Source organism: Schistocerca cancellata, chromosome 9, assembly GCF_023864275.1.
Source record: "Schistocerca cancellata isolate TAMUIC-IGC-003103 chromosome 9, iqSchCanc2.1, whole genome shotgun sequence".
NCBI classification, from domain to species: domain Eukaryota; kingdom Metazoa; phylum Arthropoda; class Insecta; order Orthoptera; family Acrididae; genus Schistocerca; species Schistocerca cancellata.
Window position 1 is genome coordinate 335,128,349 of NC_064634.1, and position 16,910 is coordinate 335,145,258.

A 16,910-nucleotide genomic window follows, 5' to 3' on the forward strand; every position below is an offset into this window, starting at 1 on the left:
TTATTTTATCTGCATCACTTCTCTTCCTGTTCTGTGCAGAGCTCTCACTTCATCTGCTCCCCATAGCCTCTGTAAGTAGTCAGGGAATGTTCAGCAAATAATAGATACATGTCATGTAATTTGTCATTCAGATGAGAGCTGTTGGAATGACTGAACACACATCTTGATAGCATAACTCCCAATTTGAGCTACAGTCTGTGACCTGATCACAAACTTTCTGTATTACAGATGTCAGCAAGCACCAAATCAATGCTAGTGGAAGTAACTAGCACAATCAACCAGTCAACATGTCGCTCTGTAGCGGACGCTCTCCTAAGAGAAACACTACAATTGGGTGTCAGTTGTACTGCTGATCAGGCAACTGATCCTGAGAAAGTAAATGGGAGGATGTACCAATCACTCACAGTTGAACAGGTATAGTATTAATAGAAAATAGAGACAGAGCCACTTACAATGTAAATGAACAAAGTTTTTCGTACATAATTATGAAAAATGTAGTATTGGGGGGGATAATGAAATGAGTGAAAGTAACTTCATATTATGTGGCAAAGACATTGCGTGTTTTAAAAGTATACAAAGTAATATGAGCCTATCAGTTAATCGACTAATCCACTAGGTGATTAATAGTTTCCTTCATTCACTTTGTTTGAATGTAGGTTTCGTTGAATAGTTTTAAAAGGGTGTTCATTTCAATAGAATAAGGTGAAAAGCATGGCAATTGCTTGCCTGTAATTGAATTACAAATTGCATACAGGCATACATAAAGCTCAGAAAATTGCACTAGCTTTTGTATCGTACTTATTCAAACGTTTGTGTGTGTGTGTGTGTGTGTGTGTGTGTGTGTGTGGGGGGGGGGGGGGGGGGGGGGGTTCCATCTTGGAAGTTTTGCTGTAGTAGAATAAGGCATAAGCTTGGAACAATCTACTTCAAAAGAAATGCATAACAAAAATTGCATTTAATAGCTTTTAGAACTTTGATGTATTGCATGCCATATCAGTAAAAGGTAACTGCTCCATTTTCAGTTACTGTATGCTGCTACAGAGCTAGAACTTGTGTGTGACTACGAGAACATTTTAAATGATTTTAGTTGCATATGTTCTTATTGCACAGTAAAAACAGATACAACCAAAAGCAGCAAATGGGGCCATTTAAAAAAAAAAAAAAACTGTAAAGGATTTGGATCCACATTACAAGAAATTAATGTGATAGTACTTTGACTGTGATCCTTAGCCTCAGTTGAGCAGCTGTTGTAAATATCATCCACAAATGAGCCTCGAACTTTACGAAAGAGAATTCTTAACACTCAAAGCATTCACTACTGCAGTTACTTTTCTCCAACAAAGCAATTAGTCTGTCATAATAATGAGAGAGAGAGAGAGAGAGAGAGAGAGATGAAAACTGGAGTAGACTGTGGGCAAATTTTCAACACCACATGGAACTTACATATCACACAACTAGATTAGACAGGAGATAATGGTGTTTAATCAGCAGCAGCAGCAACAACAACAGTATCATCAACATTATCATGAGAAACAAAATTAATCTGACTTCAGATTCATGTGAACAAGAATGACTAGCATCGTGCTTGGATTATTGATTGGACATTTATTTATGGTTGCCAGATTCACACACATTGACAATAATTATTCATTGTTGCCCTAAATTCAGTAGCACAATAATACTTGTGCTGTTGAAGATTCTGAAAGATGCTGGTGTATATTGGAAGAGTAGAAAATTTATAAAGCAACTGTACATAGGACAAAAAGTAGTTGTTCAAACAAGAGGTGAAACTGAAGACGTGGATATTTAGAGCTGTGAGACAGCGTAGCTGTATCTCAGCAGCACTTCTTAATATATGCTGATAATCTAATCAGTAAGACCTTGGAAAGATCAAAAGCACTTTAGTGGGAGGAGAGAGATGAAAAACCATGAAGTCCGCTGCTGCTAGCAGAAACAGAGGAAGAGCTGCAGGTAATGATAGATAATGTTGAAAGTATGGATAAAGATTTTTGAATGAAATTGAACATTGGCAAGGCCAAAGTGGTGAGAATCGGAAAAGACAATGACATGATTAATTTATCCGTAGATGGAATTGTAATAGAACAGCTTGAGTGTTTCCAGTATGTCGAAAGCTTTCAAACTTGAAGTGAGAGTTATACTGAGGAAGTGAGATGCAAAATCCCCATGAGGAAAAGAGCTTTGGGGAGAGTAAAATGTTTGCCGACAGCCAGAAGCTTCCGCATTACACTTATGAGGTTCACCAAATGTTTTGCATGGATTGTGGTGTCTTAAAATTCTGAAGTGTGAAGTGTCACAGAAAGAACAAAAATATTTGCAAGTTTTGAAATGTGGTTACGGAGAAGAGTGGAGAAAATGAAATGGGTAGACAGAATGACAAATGAGAAAGCACTGACCAGGGTAGGAGAGGAAAGGAAAGGAACTCCACATGGATGATACAGAAGTGGAAAACATCTTTGATGGGACACATTACATAGGAATTGCCTGCTACAGACAACGATGGAGGGAAAAAATAGAAGGAAAAAGAGGGAGTGGAAGGAGAAGGTTTGAAATGCAAACGGTTGTGACGAGAGGAAGAAGTTGAAAGAAAATGAAAAAGACACTCAGCACAGACAGATGTCCAGTTGATATCTGCACGAGGACAGACATACCGAAAGAAGTAATAAGCTGATGGTATGGTGATAGTCGCAGGGAGTGACTGAAATTTGCCTAGCACCAACTGAGAAAACTATGCAAGTGTTACTGACTGCAAGAATAATTAGTATGATTTTACAATGCTGAACTCTCTCTCTCTCTCTCTCTCTCTCTCTCTCTCTCTCTCTCTCTCTCTCTCTCTAACAATGAGACTGGAATTAGTGACTATGCAGCTGCTAGTACAGCAACAAAGGTATTAATGGCAAAAAAAGTGTGTTTGGGTTTGGCAGAGGTGATACAGTCACTACCATCCTACATAAAAAAACATTTCATATCTAACAAATATAGAAGAGCTATGGTTAAAGCACAAATAACGTTCAGGTTAAACGGAAACCCTGTAATGTATTAAAAGGCAGAGACCCTTCTTAATTTAATAGTACCATTCAAAGAACGTTGTGATGGAGATACACACATGAAAAAGTTTTGCATCATTCCAGTTCTCAGAACTCCTGAAGACAGACGATGACTGTTGATATTATACCACAGACACAGTCCCTTTGACTGTTCAGAGACGTCACTAAACCTGCCCAAAGATGTAAACAACCATACATGAGCAGCACCTATTAAAGAGAGGGGGTCCAACAGCAAATCAGTCATTCCACTAGGCAGGAGGTACGCGGCTCATGTTGTCTGTAGTTCAACCATGCCTAGATGGTAAACACCGCAGTTCGATCACGTCCGCTTTGTTACTTTGTGCCAGGAAGGGCTCTCAGCAAGGGAAATGTACAGGTATCTCGAAGTGCACCAAAGCCGTGTTGTTCGGGCATGTAGGGGATACAAAGAGACAGGAACTGTTGAGGACATGCCTTGCTGAGGCCACCCAAGGGCTACTACTGCAGTGGATGACCGCTACCTACAGATTATGGCTCCGAGGAACCCTGACAGCAATGCCACCATTTTGAATATTTTCCGTGGCTCCACAAGACGTCGTGTTATGACTCAAACTGTGCACAATGGCTGCATGATGCGCAACTTCACTCCCAATGTCCATGGCGAGGTCCATTTTTGCATCCACGACACCATGCAGCATGGTACAGGTGGGCCCAACATCATGCCGAATTGACTGCTCAGAATTGGTATCCTGTCCTCTTCACTGTTGTGTCACATATGCCTTCAACCAGACAATCATCGTAGACCTGTTTGAAGGCATCGTGGTCAGGCTGATCGCCTTAGACGTGTGTGTCCAGCATGTACAGCAAGGTGGAGATTCCCTGCTGTTCTGGTGTGGCTTTATGTGGGGGCCAACAGATGCCTTCCGTGACCATGGAAGGCACCATAACTGCTGTGGGATATGTGACTGCCATCCTCTGATCACTACTGCAACCGTATCGGCAGCATATTGGTGAGGCATTCTTGTTCCTGGATGACAATTTGCTCCCCCATCAAGTACATCTTGTGAATGACTTCCTTCAAGATAACGACATCGCTCGACTAGAGTGGCCAGCATGTTCTCCAGACATGAACTCTATTGAACATGCCTAGGATAGATTGAAAATGGCTGTTTCTGGATGACATGACCCACCAACCACACTCTGGGATCTACGCCGAATCGCCGTTGAGGAGTGGGACAGTCTGGACCAACAGTGCCTTGATGAACTTGGGGATAGTATGCCATGGTGAATACAGACGTGGGTCAATGCAAGAGGATGTGCTACTGGGTATTAGAGGTACTGGTGTGTTCAGCAGTGTGGACCATCACCTCTAAGGTCTTGCTGTGTGGTGGTACAATATGCAATGTGTGATTTTCGTGAACAGTAAAAAGATTGGAAATGTTTATGTTGATCTCTATTCCAATTTTGTGTACAGGTACCACAGGGTGTATACGACCCGGGACAACCGGGAAATCCTGGAAAAACCCGGGAATTTTTTCATCCGGGAGAAAACCGGGAAAAACCCGGGAATTTTTCGGAATTCCGGGAATTTTTCATTGTTTTAGCTTTCGGTTAAATTTTTGTAATTTTGACTGCAGAATTGATTTTCTAGCAAAGATCGTTATTGTATCCTGCTACTGGAGAATGATACTGCAGCAATAAAATATAAACGAGAGGGAAAAAAACTTTAGTGGCAAAGGAAATGTGCAATTTACAACGAAACCCCGTGCACGCACAAGCGTCTGCAAATAGCAAAAATATGAAAAAGGCCGTAGGGCTCAGACTGTAATTCTTCGTAACAATGAACTACTTGCGATGAGCATGACGTCGCAACTGTTCACATTAGGTTCGTTTGACCAATTACCAGCGGTGTGTTGCACATGCGCATTTGACTCGCGTATAAGCAGTACCTTCTCCCGCTCCCCGCTGCGGCGCTACTTGTAGTTTGGCTGTTTGAGTTGTAGTGGGGAGGGGGTTAACCTGCACGTGACTCATGTTTACGTTAAGTGATTTCGCTGCTTCTCTTCGTTTACAGCTCCCACGTCACATGAAAACAAAACGGATTTCTGTGGCCGTGAGCTATCAAGTGAATTAAAATACATTCACATGATTACGGAGGGCAAAAATATATTATTATTTTATTTCCAAGTTAGTAGCAGTCAAGCATTAATCGCCTTGCAGAACAATATTTTTGCAAGTTTGCTAAAGAAATTTGGCTTGATTAATCTTTCCGCTGAGGCGATCATTTTATTTGAAACGAAGTGTTTCATTCTACAGTATTGGCTAGTTCCAACTGTTCGCTGAATTTCAAGTGCACGTTATCATCTTTTGCCATGTATGGCATTATGCCATAATAAAGAACCAAAAATGAGATCGCATAGTACTGGTACTCCAAGAAAATTTACATCCCAAAAACCACACTGAAAAGCTTAATATCAGATGCGACCTGCTTCATCGTGAATCTGGAAAAAGCCAATTTGCACTTCAAGCTGAATTATGCATTTTAGTATGGTTTACAAAATTCCGATGCTCTTTGGAGTATCGTCTGATGGTGTAATCTAAGCTCTCTTAGTGCTTTATACACACGAACATGCGGGCTTCCTACACCACTGCAGTTGCACACGCACAATAATGTCTGTTTTCTGGCGCTCTCTGGCAACTGGTAAATCGAACCTGTTTCTAACAGTCTCCAGGTAATATTGCGAACGGTGGTTAGAAAAGCGTTACTTTCAAAGTAAATTTCTTTTTACCCAAGATGAATTATGTTACGTGTGAGAAAGAGGGATGGATATCACAGAGCGTTCGAAACTGAACAGTTTGAGGACCAGCCACTTACAAAAATTTCCAGCCGCGAGACATTTATGTCATAATTTTAAATTTACTGGCATATTTGTGTGATGTATCTTAAAGTATAACACACGCAAAAAAAAAGATCAATACTACATGTGAAAGCTTAGCTTCTGTTGTAGCGTGTTAGTCTTAGAGACCAATATTATATGTGAAAGCTTAGCTTTTCTTGTAGATATACGGTACTGTGTACATTAATGTAAACCGTTAACTTTTCCTCTTGTGTTTTCGCGCTATGTAACAGGTGATGGTGCTATTGGCTGACTATAACACGTGTCCTATGCTCTGAATAGCTGCTGTCATCGGCTGGCGATACCTCGTGGCTTGAGATATGACTCGCTTACAAAAGGACATATCATCCTCGGTTTCAACGCTCCGGAAACTAACGCGTTGTGTTTGGTGCAATTCGAATTTATACTTTCCTAATACGAAAATATGCAGCGTATATGTTGCTGCAAAACAAAGGTCTTTCAAAAACTTCTCTGCCCCGTCTTTTCTTTTTTTTTTTTTCTGGGAAGATCTATGCGATTGTATAAAACATTAACCATTCCAAGGATTGATAAGTTTTACAGTTGCGAGGGAAAATCTACGGAAAACATACTGCCATTTAGCACGGAAAAGGTGTATTTTCGCCCGGAAAAAAGCATATTTTTTTTAAACGGGATATCCGGGAGAAATCCGGGAATTTTTTTTCCTTGTCCCCGTATACACCCTGTACCAGAACTTTCAGAACCAAGGTGATGCTAAACTTTTTTGGTGTGTGTAGTTACATTCTTACTATAAAATAGAAAGCAGGGGAAAACTGATGAAGAAAAAAAATAATGGCTCTCGTGCATCTTTATGAATATCTATATGCTAAGTCTGTAATTTGCACTGTCAGATCATGTTAAAACAGGATGTACACGACCCAGGAGGTCAGAGAGAAAGCTGGGAATTTTTTCATCTGAGAGAAAATTGGGAAAAACACAGGAAATTTTTAGAATTCCTGGAATTTTTCCTTGTTTTAGTGTTCGGTTAAATTTTTGTAACTTTGTCTGATAGGAAACTATATTCTAGCAAAGAATATTAATGTACCTCACTACTGCAGAAAATACTCCAGCAATAAAACGTGAATGAGAAAGAGAAAAAAATGAAAATAAGATTTACATTGCAAAGGAAATGTGCCATATACAGCAACAAAACATAGTGCTCATAGAAGCATCTGCCAACAGCAAACTGTGTCAAAGGTTTTAGGAAGATTATGCAATGCTTCATAACAATGAATTGCCTCCCATGAAAAGTATACTGACACGTAACACGAAAAAATATTTTTTCACCCGAGAGAAAGTTTATTTTTAATAAAGAAACCTGGGAGAAATCCAGGAATTTTTTTTCCCATGGCCATGTATACACCCTGTAAAGTATGTGTTGTGCTTGTACTCAGTTGGCAAGAATGAATCGATAGAAGCCATAGTCACTCCCATAACATTATTCCAGCACAAAGTGCAAATACTGGTATGGCCTGTCATATGGCTGGTGAAGTTTGAAAAACTGCTTGCACATTTGTCTATCAGTAAAAAATGGAAATCAGCATTTCAAGTGGCAGCAAGGAGTACATGGTACTCAATATTTTAATTTGAGATTTCAGCTATTACAATATCAAATCTACAATGAAACCTATGTCTAAATGGAGTCACGTCTACCAACTAAGCTCAAAATCTTAGATATAGCAGCTTTTGTGAAAGCTGACATTAAGAGCGTTCATTTTTCTGGTCATATACCATATTTAGTTGACTTTAAGAAGACCTTGAATGTAGGATGACCCCCTTTTTGAAGAGGCTGTGTGAAAAAAAATTGTTTACCATATTCTGTCCAACCAAAACCACTAACTTCTATCAACATAAGGTATCTGCTTAAAAAGTGAATATTACACCTATTCTAAGCTTGGATGGATGAATTATTCATTGCCTACATTTTGATAATGCAAGGAGTAATCAAATACATCGAAATAATTGGTTTATATCACTTTCTATCTATACTGCCTTTTACATGTACTTGACCAGTCACCTATAGTATCACAGTTTTTAATCATCATCATCATAAAAGGACAACTGTGGAAGTTATATCTTTGTTGTCACAAATATTTGGCTATTTCTTCGGAATATGTTGCACTTTCTGGCATTGTGACTGTGGTGCGATCTGAGAACACACCTGCTTTTTTTCTGAGCATGTAGCGGATTTTGCTTCTGTACTGACATGAGAATGTTACCCTCTCTTGCTTCCATATGTGATGGTCCTCTGTAGGGTTTGACCTCCCTTTTTCAAAATTTTCCTGAAAAGCAAGCCAATTAGGGAAGGGCACCTTGCATGGTGCATTGTGTGCATCATGCATTCAGATCTTTAGCCCACTTTCTCGTCACATTGCAGTCCCACCCATTTTCCACCTCTTCAGCGAGGGCACCTTCCTGGGTACGTTTTCCACCATGCACCATGCAGTGTCACTTTGTGCCGACAGTGACCATGGACTTCCGTACCTCATATCCAGCACAGTAGCCAGTCCGCTGTGGTGGGGCCACCACGTACCCTGTTGATTGTAGTCCCCTGACCACACAGGGATCGCTCTGCTGATGCACGTGCTGGTAACTCCCCATGTATGCCAAGGAGTAGATGCCCATCACCCTGGGGCATCGGGATTCCCAGCAATGGCCATCCTGCCAGGTGGCCTTTGCTGTGGCTGGGTGGCACCCGTGGGGAGGGCCCCTAGTTGGAGTGGGTGGTATCAGGGCGGGTGACACGTCATGAAGTGTAGTAAGTCATCTCTTGCTGGTGGTCTGCTGCCAGCAGTATCTAAGCAGGCAAAGTCTAACTTAAATGCTAAGAAATATGACCCCAACTCGTTCCCCTGCCTGGCCACACCATGGGAGGAACACGAGGCCAAGGATGGCGGTGAAGCTTATTCGCCCCGGTACCTCGTATGTACGATAGTTGATGGGGAATTTTTCATGTCCATGAAGCCTCGTTTTTTATGGAGCATTTGGAAGACAAGTTTGGGGAGGTGGAGGGATTGTCCCAAATGTGCTCTGGGTCAGTTTTGATAAAAACAGCGTCCTCTGCCCAGTCACAGGAATTACTCGCTTGTGGCAAGTTGGGGATGGTTCTGTTACCATCATGCCTCATAAGAGCTTAAATATGGTCCAGGGTATTATATTCCACAGGGACCTTCTTTTGCAGCCTGACAATGATCTGCGTGCCAGTTTAGAGCGGCGAGGTGTTCATTTCGTCAGGCACTCCATTGGGGTCCGAGGGATAACCAGGTTGCCACCAGTGCCTTCATCTTGGCCTTTGAGTGTGACACACTGCACAAGGAGGTCAAGATGATGGTCTAACACTGTGATGTCAAACCATATATCCCTCCCCTGATGCGGTGTTTTAAGTGACGGAAGTTCGGCCTTGTGTGTTCTCTCTGTACTTCCAGCCCCACCTGCCAAGGTTGTAGACGTCCATTGCATCCCAATACTCCATGCGCCCCATCTCCCATCTGTGTTAACTGCCGACAGCATCATTCATCTTGCTCACCAGACTGCAGGATTAAAATCATGGAACATAAGACCCTGGACTGACTGACCTACACTGAGGCCAAGAGGAAATTTGAGCGCCTACATCCTGTAGCTATGATTCCTTTTACACTGTCGCTATGAGAACAGTTCTCGCCCCATCAGTTCCTTGAATTCCTGTCGTCTCTCAGAACTGGGAGACTACACCTGCTGCCTTGATGGTGGGGGGAACTTCCCTTCTTGTTGCTCCTGCACCACCTACTTTGGGAGCAACCCCCCCCAAACACTGGGAGTTTGTCCCCACTTCTGAGCCAGAGAAGTGTGAGGCTTCTTCTGCTCCTCTCGCTAGGAAGGGGTTCCTTGGGTCACTCCTTTCCCAGGTGTCTGCTAGTGAGTCCTGTCTGACCAGGGCGTAACGGCTGTTCATAGAGTTATGAAAAGGGTTGACACGAACATTGTTCCAACTCGTACTGCCTTCTTGACATTTGACAGAGTTCAACTCCCATCGAAAATAAAAGCGGGCTATGAAATAATTTCCGTTCGCTCCTACGTCCCAAACCCTACGTGTTGCTATCAGTGCCAGCGGTTCAATCACACCAGCGAGTCCTGTTCCAACCCGGCCAAATGTGTTACTTGTGGCAAGGATGCCCATGAGGGTGCTTGTCCACCTCCATCCCCTCGTTGCATCAACTGTATGGGTGATCACGCTGCTTCCTCTCGAGATTGCCCCATTTTTAAAGACGAAAAGCTCATTCAGGAAATCAGAGTGAAGGAAATGGTGTCTACCTTTGCTGCTCGAAAATTATTCGCAAGTCAAAAGCCCACTGTGCCTCAGACAGGAAAATACAGCACTGTCCTTGCCTCTCCTCGGCCAATAAAGGAGGCGGCCACACAGACTTGTGATCTCACCTTTAGTGACACGGTCGTCAGATCGGCCAGCGGAAAGATTGCCCGTTCAACCTCCCCACTTTCGCCTGCTCTATCTATGGCTCACCCTTCATCGGGTTCTGCTAAATCTCGATCCCAAAAGTCAGACACCTGGACTTCCAAAAAAGAGCATACTCGTGACCAAAAAAGAGCATACTCGTGAAGATTTTTTACGTACCCCAACTTCACAACCATCGGTTCCTCCTTCATCTAAACATCATGTTTCCAAGAAAGCTAATAAGAAACCCAGTTCCTCTCCTTCTCCGCCACGGCGTGTCTCATCTACAGCACCACCTGGTGGTAACCGCCCTCGGCCATCTTCTGTGTCGCCGAGGCGCACTGCTGGTGGCCGATCGCTGGTGGCAGGAGCTGCTCCTGAATAACCTATGGATCAGGATCTTTTGCCTTCGGCTGAGTGCCGTTCCACGCTGTCGGTCGCAAGCTCTGAGCAGTCATTGAGTTGACAGCAACCTTGGTCACATTCTTCCATTTTCTGTCCACCCTATGTCCATTATCCATTGGAATATCCGCGGCATTCGAGCCAATCGGGATGAATTGACGATCCTCCTACGATCCTACTTGCCAGTCATCTTCTGTCTTCAGGAAACAAAGCTGCGTCCCCACTACCGCTTTGTCTCCGCCCATTTTCAGTCAGTCCGATTTGATCTCTCCTCTGTTGAAGGCACTCCAGCACATGGAGGACTCGTGATTCTTCTCCATAATACTCTCCATTATCACCCAATCCCCTTAAACACTTCCTTCCAAGCAGTCGCTGTCTGTCTTTCCCTTTCTGGATACACCTTCTCTCTTTGAACTGTATATATTCCATCGTCCACATCAATGGCATGAGCTGATCTCATTCATCTTCTTGGTCAGCTTTCACTCCCCTATTTGCTGGTTGGGGACTTCAGTGCCCACCACCCGCTTTGGGGATCTCCACATCCATGTCCGCGTGGCTCACTATTGCTAGACGTCTTTCACCAAGCGGATCTTGTTTGCCTCCACGACAAATTTCTCTCATTTGGACCTTTCGGTCGGTACTGTTCCGCTAGCTTGGCGCTTCGAATGGTTCGCCCTTGCTGATACACACTCGAGTGACCACTTTCCATGTGTCCTTCGATTGCAGCCACAACTGCCATATATGCGCCCGAGACGCTGGAAGTTTGCCCAAGCCGATTGGACACTTTTTTCATCTCTAGCGACATTCGATGACTGTCACTTTCTTAGCGTCGACGATGAGGTCACTCATATTACAGACGTTATTCTTACAACTGCGGAATGTTCAATACCACACACCTCCGAATTGCCCCGGCACCCCCCAGTTCCTTGGTGGAACGAGGCATGCCGTGATGCGATATGTGAGCGGCGACGTGCTCTTCGCGTTTTCCGCCACCATCCTACTTTGGCCAACTGTATCCGCTATAAGCAATCCCGTGCACGATGCCGTTGCGTCCCGCGATAGCAAGAAGGCAAGTTGGAAATCCTTTACTAGCTCATTTAACACCTTCACTCCCTCCTCGGAAGTTTGGAGTCGGATTCGACGGTTATCTGGCGCACCTAGTTTCTCCCCGGTCTCTGGGCTCACTGTCGTGCATGATACGTTAGTGGACCCCGTCACAATTTCTAACTCATTGGGTCAACACTTTGCTGGGATTTCGAGCTCTTCAAATTACCCGCTAGCGTTTCTCCCGAAGAAATGTGCAGCAGAAGTGCAACCTCTTGCTTTCTCCTCTCAAAATCACGAAAGCTACAGTACTGTTTTCTCCATGCTGGAACTTCAACATGCACTCTCTTCTTCTCGCTCCTCCGCCCCAGGACCGGATGGTATCCACATCCAAATGTTGCTGCATTTATCAACCCATAGTCTGCGTTACCTCCTTCACCTTTATAATCGAATTTGGACCGACAGTACTGATGGCGGGAAGCTATCGTCGTTCCTGTTCCGAAACCTGGAAAGGACAAACATGTCCCCTCTAGCTATCGCCCCATTTCTCTCACGAGTAGTGTATGTAAGGTTTTGGAGCATATGGTGAATTGCCGTTTAGCTTGGTGGCTGGAGTCCCGCAGTCTTTTAACACCTGCCCAATGCGGTTTCCGAAAGCATCGTTCTGCAGTTGACCATCTTGTTGCTCTCTCCACTTATATCATGAACAATTTTCTCTGGAAACGACACAATAGCAATATTCTTTTATCTGGAGAGAGCATACAATACCTGTTGGAGGACAGGCATCCTCCGCACACTTGGGGCTTTCGAGGTCGGCTGCCACTATTTCTTCGTGAATTTATGGTAGAGCGCACATTTAGAGTGCGGGTGAACACTACTCTCTCTCTCTCTCTCTCTCTCTCTCTCTCTCTCTCTCTCTCTCTCTCTCTCTCTCTCTCTCGTACTTTCTCCCAAGAAAACGGGGTACCCCAGGGCTCTGTGCTAAGTGTTATACTGTTTGCCATTGCCATAAATCCAATTATGGACTGTCTCCCTCCTGATGTCTCAGGCTCCCTCTTTGTGGACGATTTTGCGATCTTCTACAGCTCTCAACGGACCAGCCTTCTTGAACGACGTCTTCAAGGCGGTCTCGATCGCCTCCACTCTTGGAGCATCGAAACAAGCTTCCGCTTTTCTCCCAGTAAGACCGCTTGTGTTAATTTTTGGCGTCATACGGAGTTTCTTCCACCCTCCTTACATCTAGGACCTGTCAACCTTCCGTTTTCGGATGTCGCTAAATTCTTGGGTCTTATGTATGACAGAAAACTGTGCTGGTCCTCCCACATTTCCTATCTTTCGGCTCACTGTCTGCGATCCCTCAACACCCTCCGTGTCCTGAATGGTACCTCCTGGGGAGCGGACCGAGTGGTCCTTCTCCGCCTCTATCGCGCCTTAGTGCTCTCGAAATTGGACTATGGAAGCATAGTTTACTCCTCTGCTCGGCCGTCTATTCTTCGGCGTCTCGACTCTATCCACCACCGTGGATTACGTTTAGTGTCTGGAGCTTTTTACATCAGCCCTGTGGAAAGCCTTTATGCTGAGACTGCTGAACCTCCGCTGTCCAATCGACGAACAATCCTTCTGAACCGTTATGCTAGCCATCTGTCTTCCATGCCTGCTAATCCGGCCCATGACATTTTTTTTCAACGCCTCCTTGGATGTAGGGTATGCAGGCCGCCCTTCCTACTACCACCAGGAGTCCGCTTCCGTCAACTGCTCCATTCTCTTTCCTTCCGCTTTCCTAAAACCTTTTTGACAACTTCAGGTACAGCACCGCCTTGGCTCCGTCCCCGGACCTGCCTGCTCTTTACCTCTGTCAATTTCCCAAGGATGGTACCCCTTCACTTGTGTATCATCGGGCATTTGCTCCTCTATGTGCACAAATGAAGGAAGCCACATTTATTTACACTGATGGCTGGAAAACATTGTTAGGTGTAGGGAGTGCCTATATTGTTGCCCAAACCTCAAATCGATTTCGGCTTCCCAATCAGTGTTCGGTTTATACTGCAGAGCTTTACGCTGTTCTCCAGGCTGTCCAATACATCCGCCTCCATCAGCGAATACAGTATGTTATCTGTTCCAATTCTCTCAGCTCTCTCCTCAGTCTCCAAGCTCTCTACCCTGTCCACCCTCTGGTCCACCAGATTCAGGACTGCCTGCGCTTGCTCTACTTGGGGGGCATCTTGGTGGTGTTCCTCTGGCTCCCAGGATACGTTGGTATCCGTGGAAATGAGGCGGCCGATAGAGTGGCCAAGGCTGCAGTCTCTCTTCTTCGGCCAGCTATTTGATCGATTCCCTTCGCCGATCCACGGAGTGTTTTATGTCGTCGTGTTGTTCTTTTATGGCACGCACATTGGTTGACACTTCCCCATAATAAATTGCGGGACGTGAAAGCTCTTCCCTGTGCTTGGACCTCTTCCTCCTGAACGCGTCCTCAGGACGAGGTAATTTTAACTAGACTCCGGATAGGGCACTGTCTTTTTAGCCATCAACATCTTTTAAGTGGCGATCCTCCCCCACTCTGTCCCCACTGCTCTCAGCTGTGGACGGTAATACACCTTTTAATTGAGTGCCCCTATTTTACTCCGTTACGCGCCCGTCTACAGCTGTCGCCTGATATATCGTCCATTTTAGCAGATGACACGCGCTTGGCCGATCGCGTTCTCGAGTTTATTAGTGCCAGTGAGATGACGTCAGTCATTTGAAGCTCTTTTTGGGGACAACCAACCCCTTTCTGTAGTGGATTTTTAAGCTTTCCTTCTGCTTTTAGTTTCTCCAATTTTTTGAGTTTTGTTCCCATTGCTGCTGGTTTCCATTTTTGTTTTTTACCGTTTCCTAAGTTACAGACCGGGCGCTAATGACCATAACAGTTTTGCGCCCCAAAACCAAAACAAACAAAAAAAAATTGTCACACAGCACACATCAAGTCTATAGCTGAGTTCTTCCCAAACATTGATAAGTGTGTTTTCAGTGATTGTAGCAACAGCTGCTTCAATCCAGTTTCTGAATTCAGGGAGAGCCCCTGGTAGTGGTGGCACATACACACGATCCTTGATGAAGACCCCAAAGGAAAAAAATCGCATGGCATTATGTCGGATGAATATGAAGGCTATGCAAAGCAAGCCCTGTTATTGGGCCCCTTGCGGCCTATCCAGTGCTTGAAGTTCAACCATTTGCATACTTCGCTATGCCAGGGAGGTGGTGCACCATCTTGCTGGAAAACGAAGTTCTCTCGTTCATCTTCTTCCAACTGAGGGAAGAGCCATTGCTCTAGTATATCAAGGTAAGAAGTGCCAGTTACAGTAGGTTCACCAAAAAAGAAAGACCCATAAACTTTCCGTCGGGATACGACACAAAAAACGGTCACTTTAGGGGAATCTCATTGCATTTGTACCACCTCGTGAGGATTTTCTGAGTCCCAGATGTGCACATTGTGAGTGTTAACATGTCTACTAAGGTGAAAGGTCGATTCATCACTGAAGACATCATCATCCAGAAAATCTTCGTCATGAAACAACATTTCGTTTGCAAAGTTGGCAAGTAATCCATGGTCTGCCAGCTTTAGAGCCTGTAATAACTGTAAACGGTAAGGATGTAGTTGTATGCATTTTCTTAACTTTCCAAACAGTCGACACCGGAACTTGTAATTCACGACTAGCCTTCCGGACTGATTTTTTTGGGCTAAGAGTGAACGACTCTCTCACTCGCTCAACAGTCTCTTCACTAACTCTTGGTCGTCCTGTTCTCTTCCCTTTACAGAGGCAGCTGGTATCTTCAAATTGGTGATACCATCTACGAATGTTGTTATCACTTACAGGAATACAACAGAACTTCAGCTGGAAAGCACGTTGCACAGTAACATCTTTGCTACTCCCGCTGTCTACCGGATTGCGGCAGGAACATTACGCGCTGCGCATGCACCCTGGTGCCAAACAAAACCATTTAAGTTGCTCATTCATTTGACATATGATTTATAACTGTAAGTTGAATGTAATAAATATTATAAAGCATTAAAACCCCAACACTCATTTATAGACGCCCTGTATTGTTATAAAACAAGAGTTAAATGAGTATTATTTCCAATCACAAAAGTAGCATTTCAGATGGAAGCAATAAGTACATGTATATCTGAGTTAACTAAAACAGGTAATACTTATTTATATCTATTGTAGAATCATATCCATTATCTTTGCAAAACTTTAGTTTTGTGCCATAAAAGGCTCTTGTGATGATAAAATTAATTTCCGGTTATAATTTATTTACTATATAAAAACTGTGCCCTTAGTTGTGAAACTTGGTCAAAAATTTACTAAATTGTGTAAATTTGTGAGACAAAATGCAAAGGATAAAATAGTAAATAAGTTAACACATTTAGGAATGGCAGTTCCATCTTTTAGTAGGACCAATAACTTGCTAGTGGGGGAATGGTTGATTACCACGCAGCCAACCCAACACCCAAGTGCTGTGGCCCAGTGAGCAATAGGAGAAACTGCTACAACCAGCATACATCACACCAATTCCCCGCCAAAAAAGTTGAGGAACTAAATCTGTTTTATTAGTTTAATATTGTTTGAGGATCTTTGTTTTTACAGCTGAAACACCAGTTAAAGGAATACTGTCTCAGTACTTCCTTGTAGTTTGTCCCATACAAAATTTATTGAAATTACTACAGTTTGTCTTGTATGCTTGTGATCCAATGTGTTGGTTCAATTTTTTCAGAATTTTCTGGCATAACCAATTTTTCAAGTTTTGTCTAGTTTGAAAGCTTATACTGGTACTAGCTTTCTTGAAGCCGTGTTAAAGTTTTTAGAATGCACATCATTAAATGTTAATGCCATTTTCTCATTGTGTTACACACATCTGCTCAAGTACTTTCTCTGTGCTGAATTGTCTTGTACATCTCCATAACTTCAGTACTTCTGTACCTGTTCGTCACTAATTTATGTAACTGCCTGAAGTTCTTTCATAATCTCATCCTCATCCGATAATATCTTGAAGATTCTGTCTGTATTAGTATATGTGATAACAGTGGTGTTT

General features: G+C 43.6%; 1 protein-coding gene across 1 annotated transcript in view; it reads left to right on the forward strand.

Moving 5' to 3' along the window:
• Nucleotides 1-16,910, forward strand: part of LOC126100102 (leucine-rich repeat-containing protein 47-like) — a 122,776-nt gene that overhangs the window by 92,765 nt on the left and 13,101 nt on the right. The window contains exon 6 of the mRNA XM_049910617.1: nucleotides 229-414. Coding sequence (XP_049766574.1) covers nucleotides 229-414 — 186 coding nt within the window. The remainder of the gene's footprint in view (nucleotides 1-228; nucleotides 415-16,910) is intronic.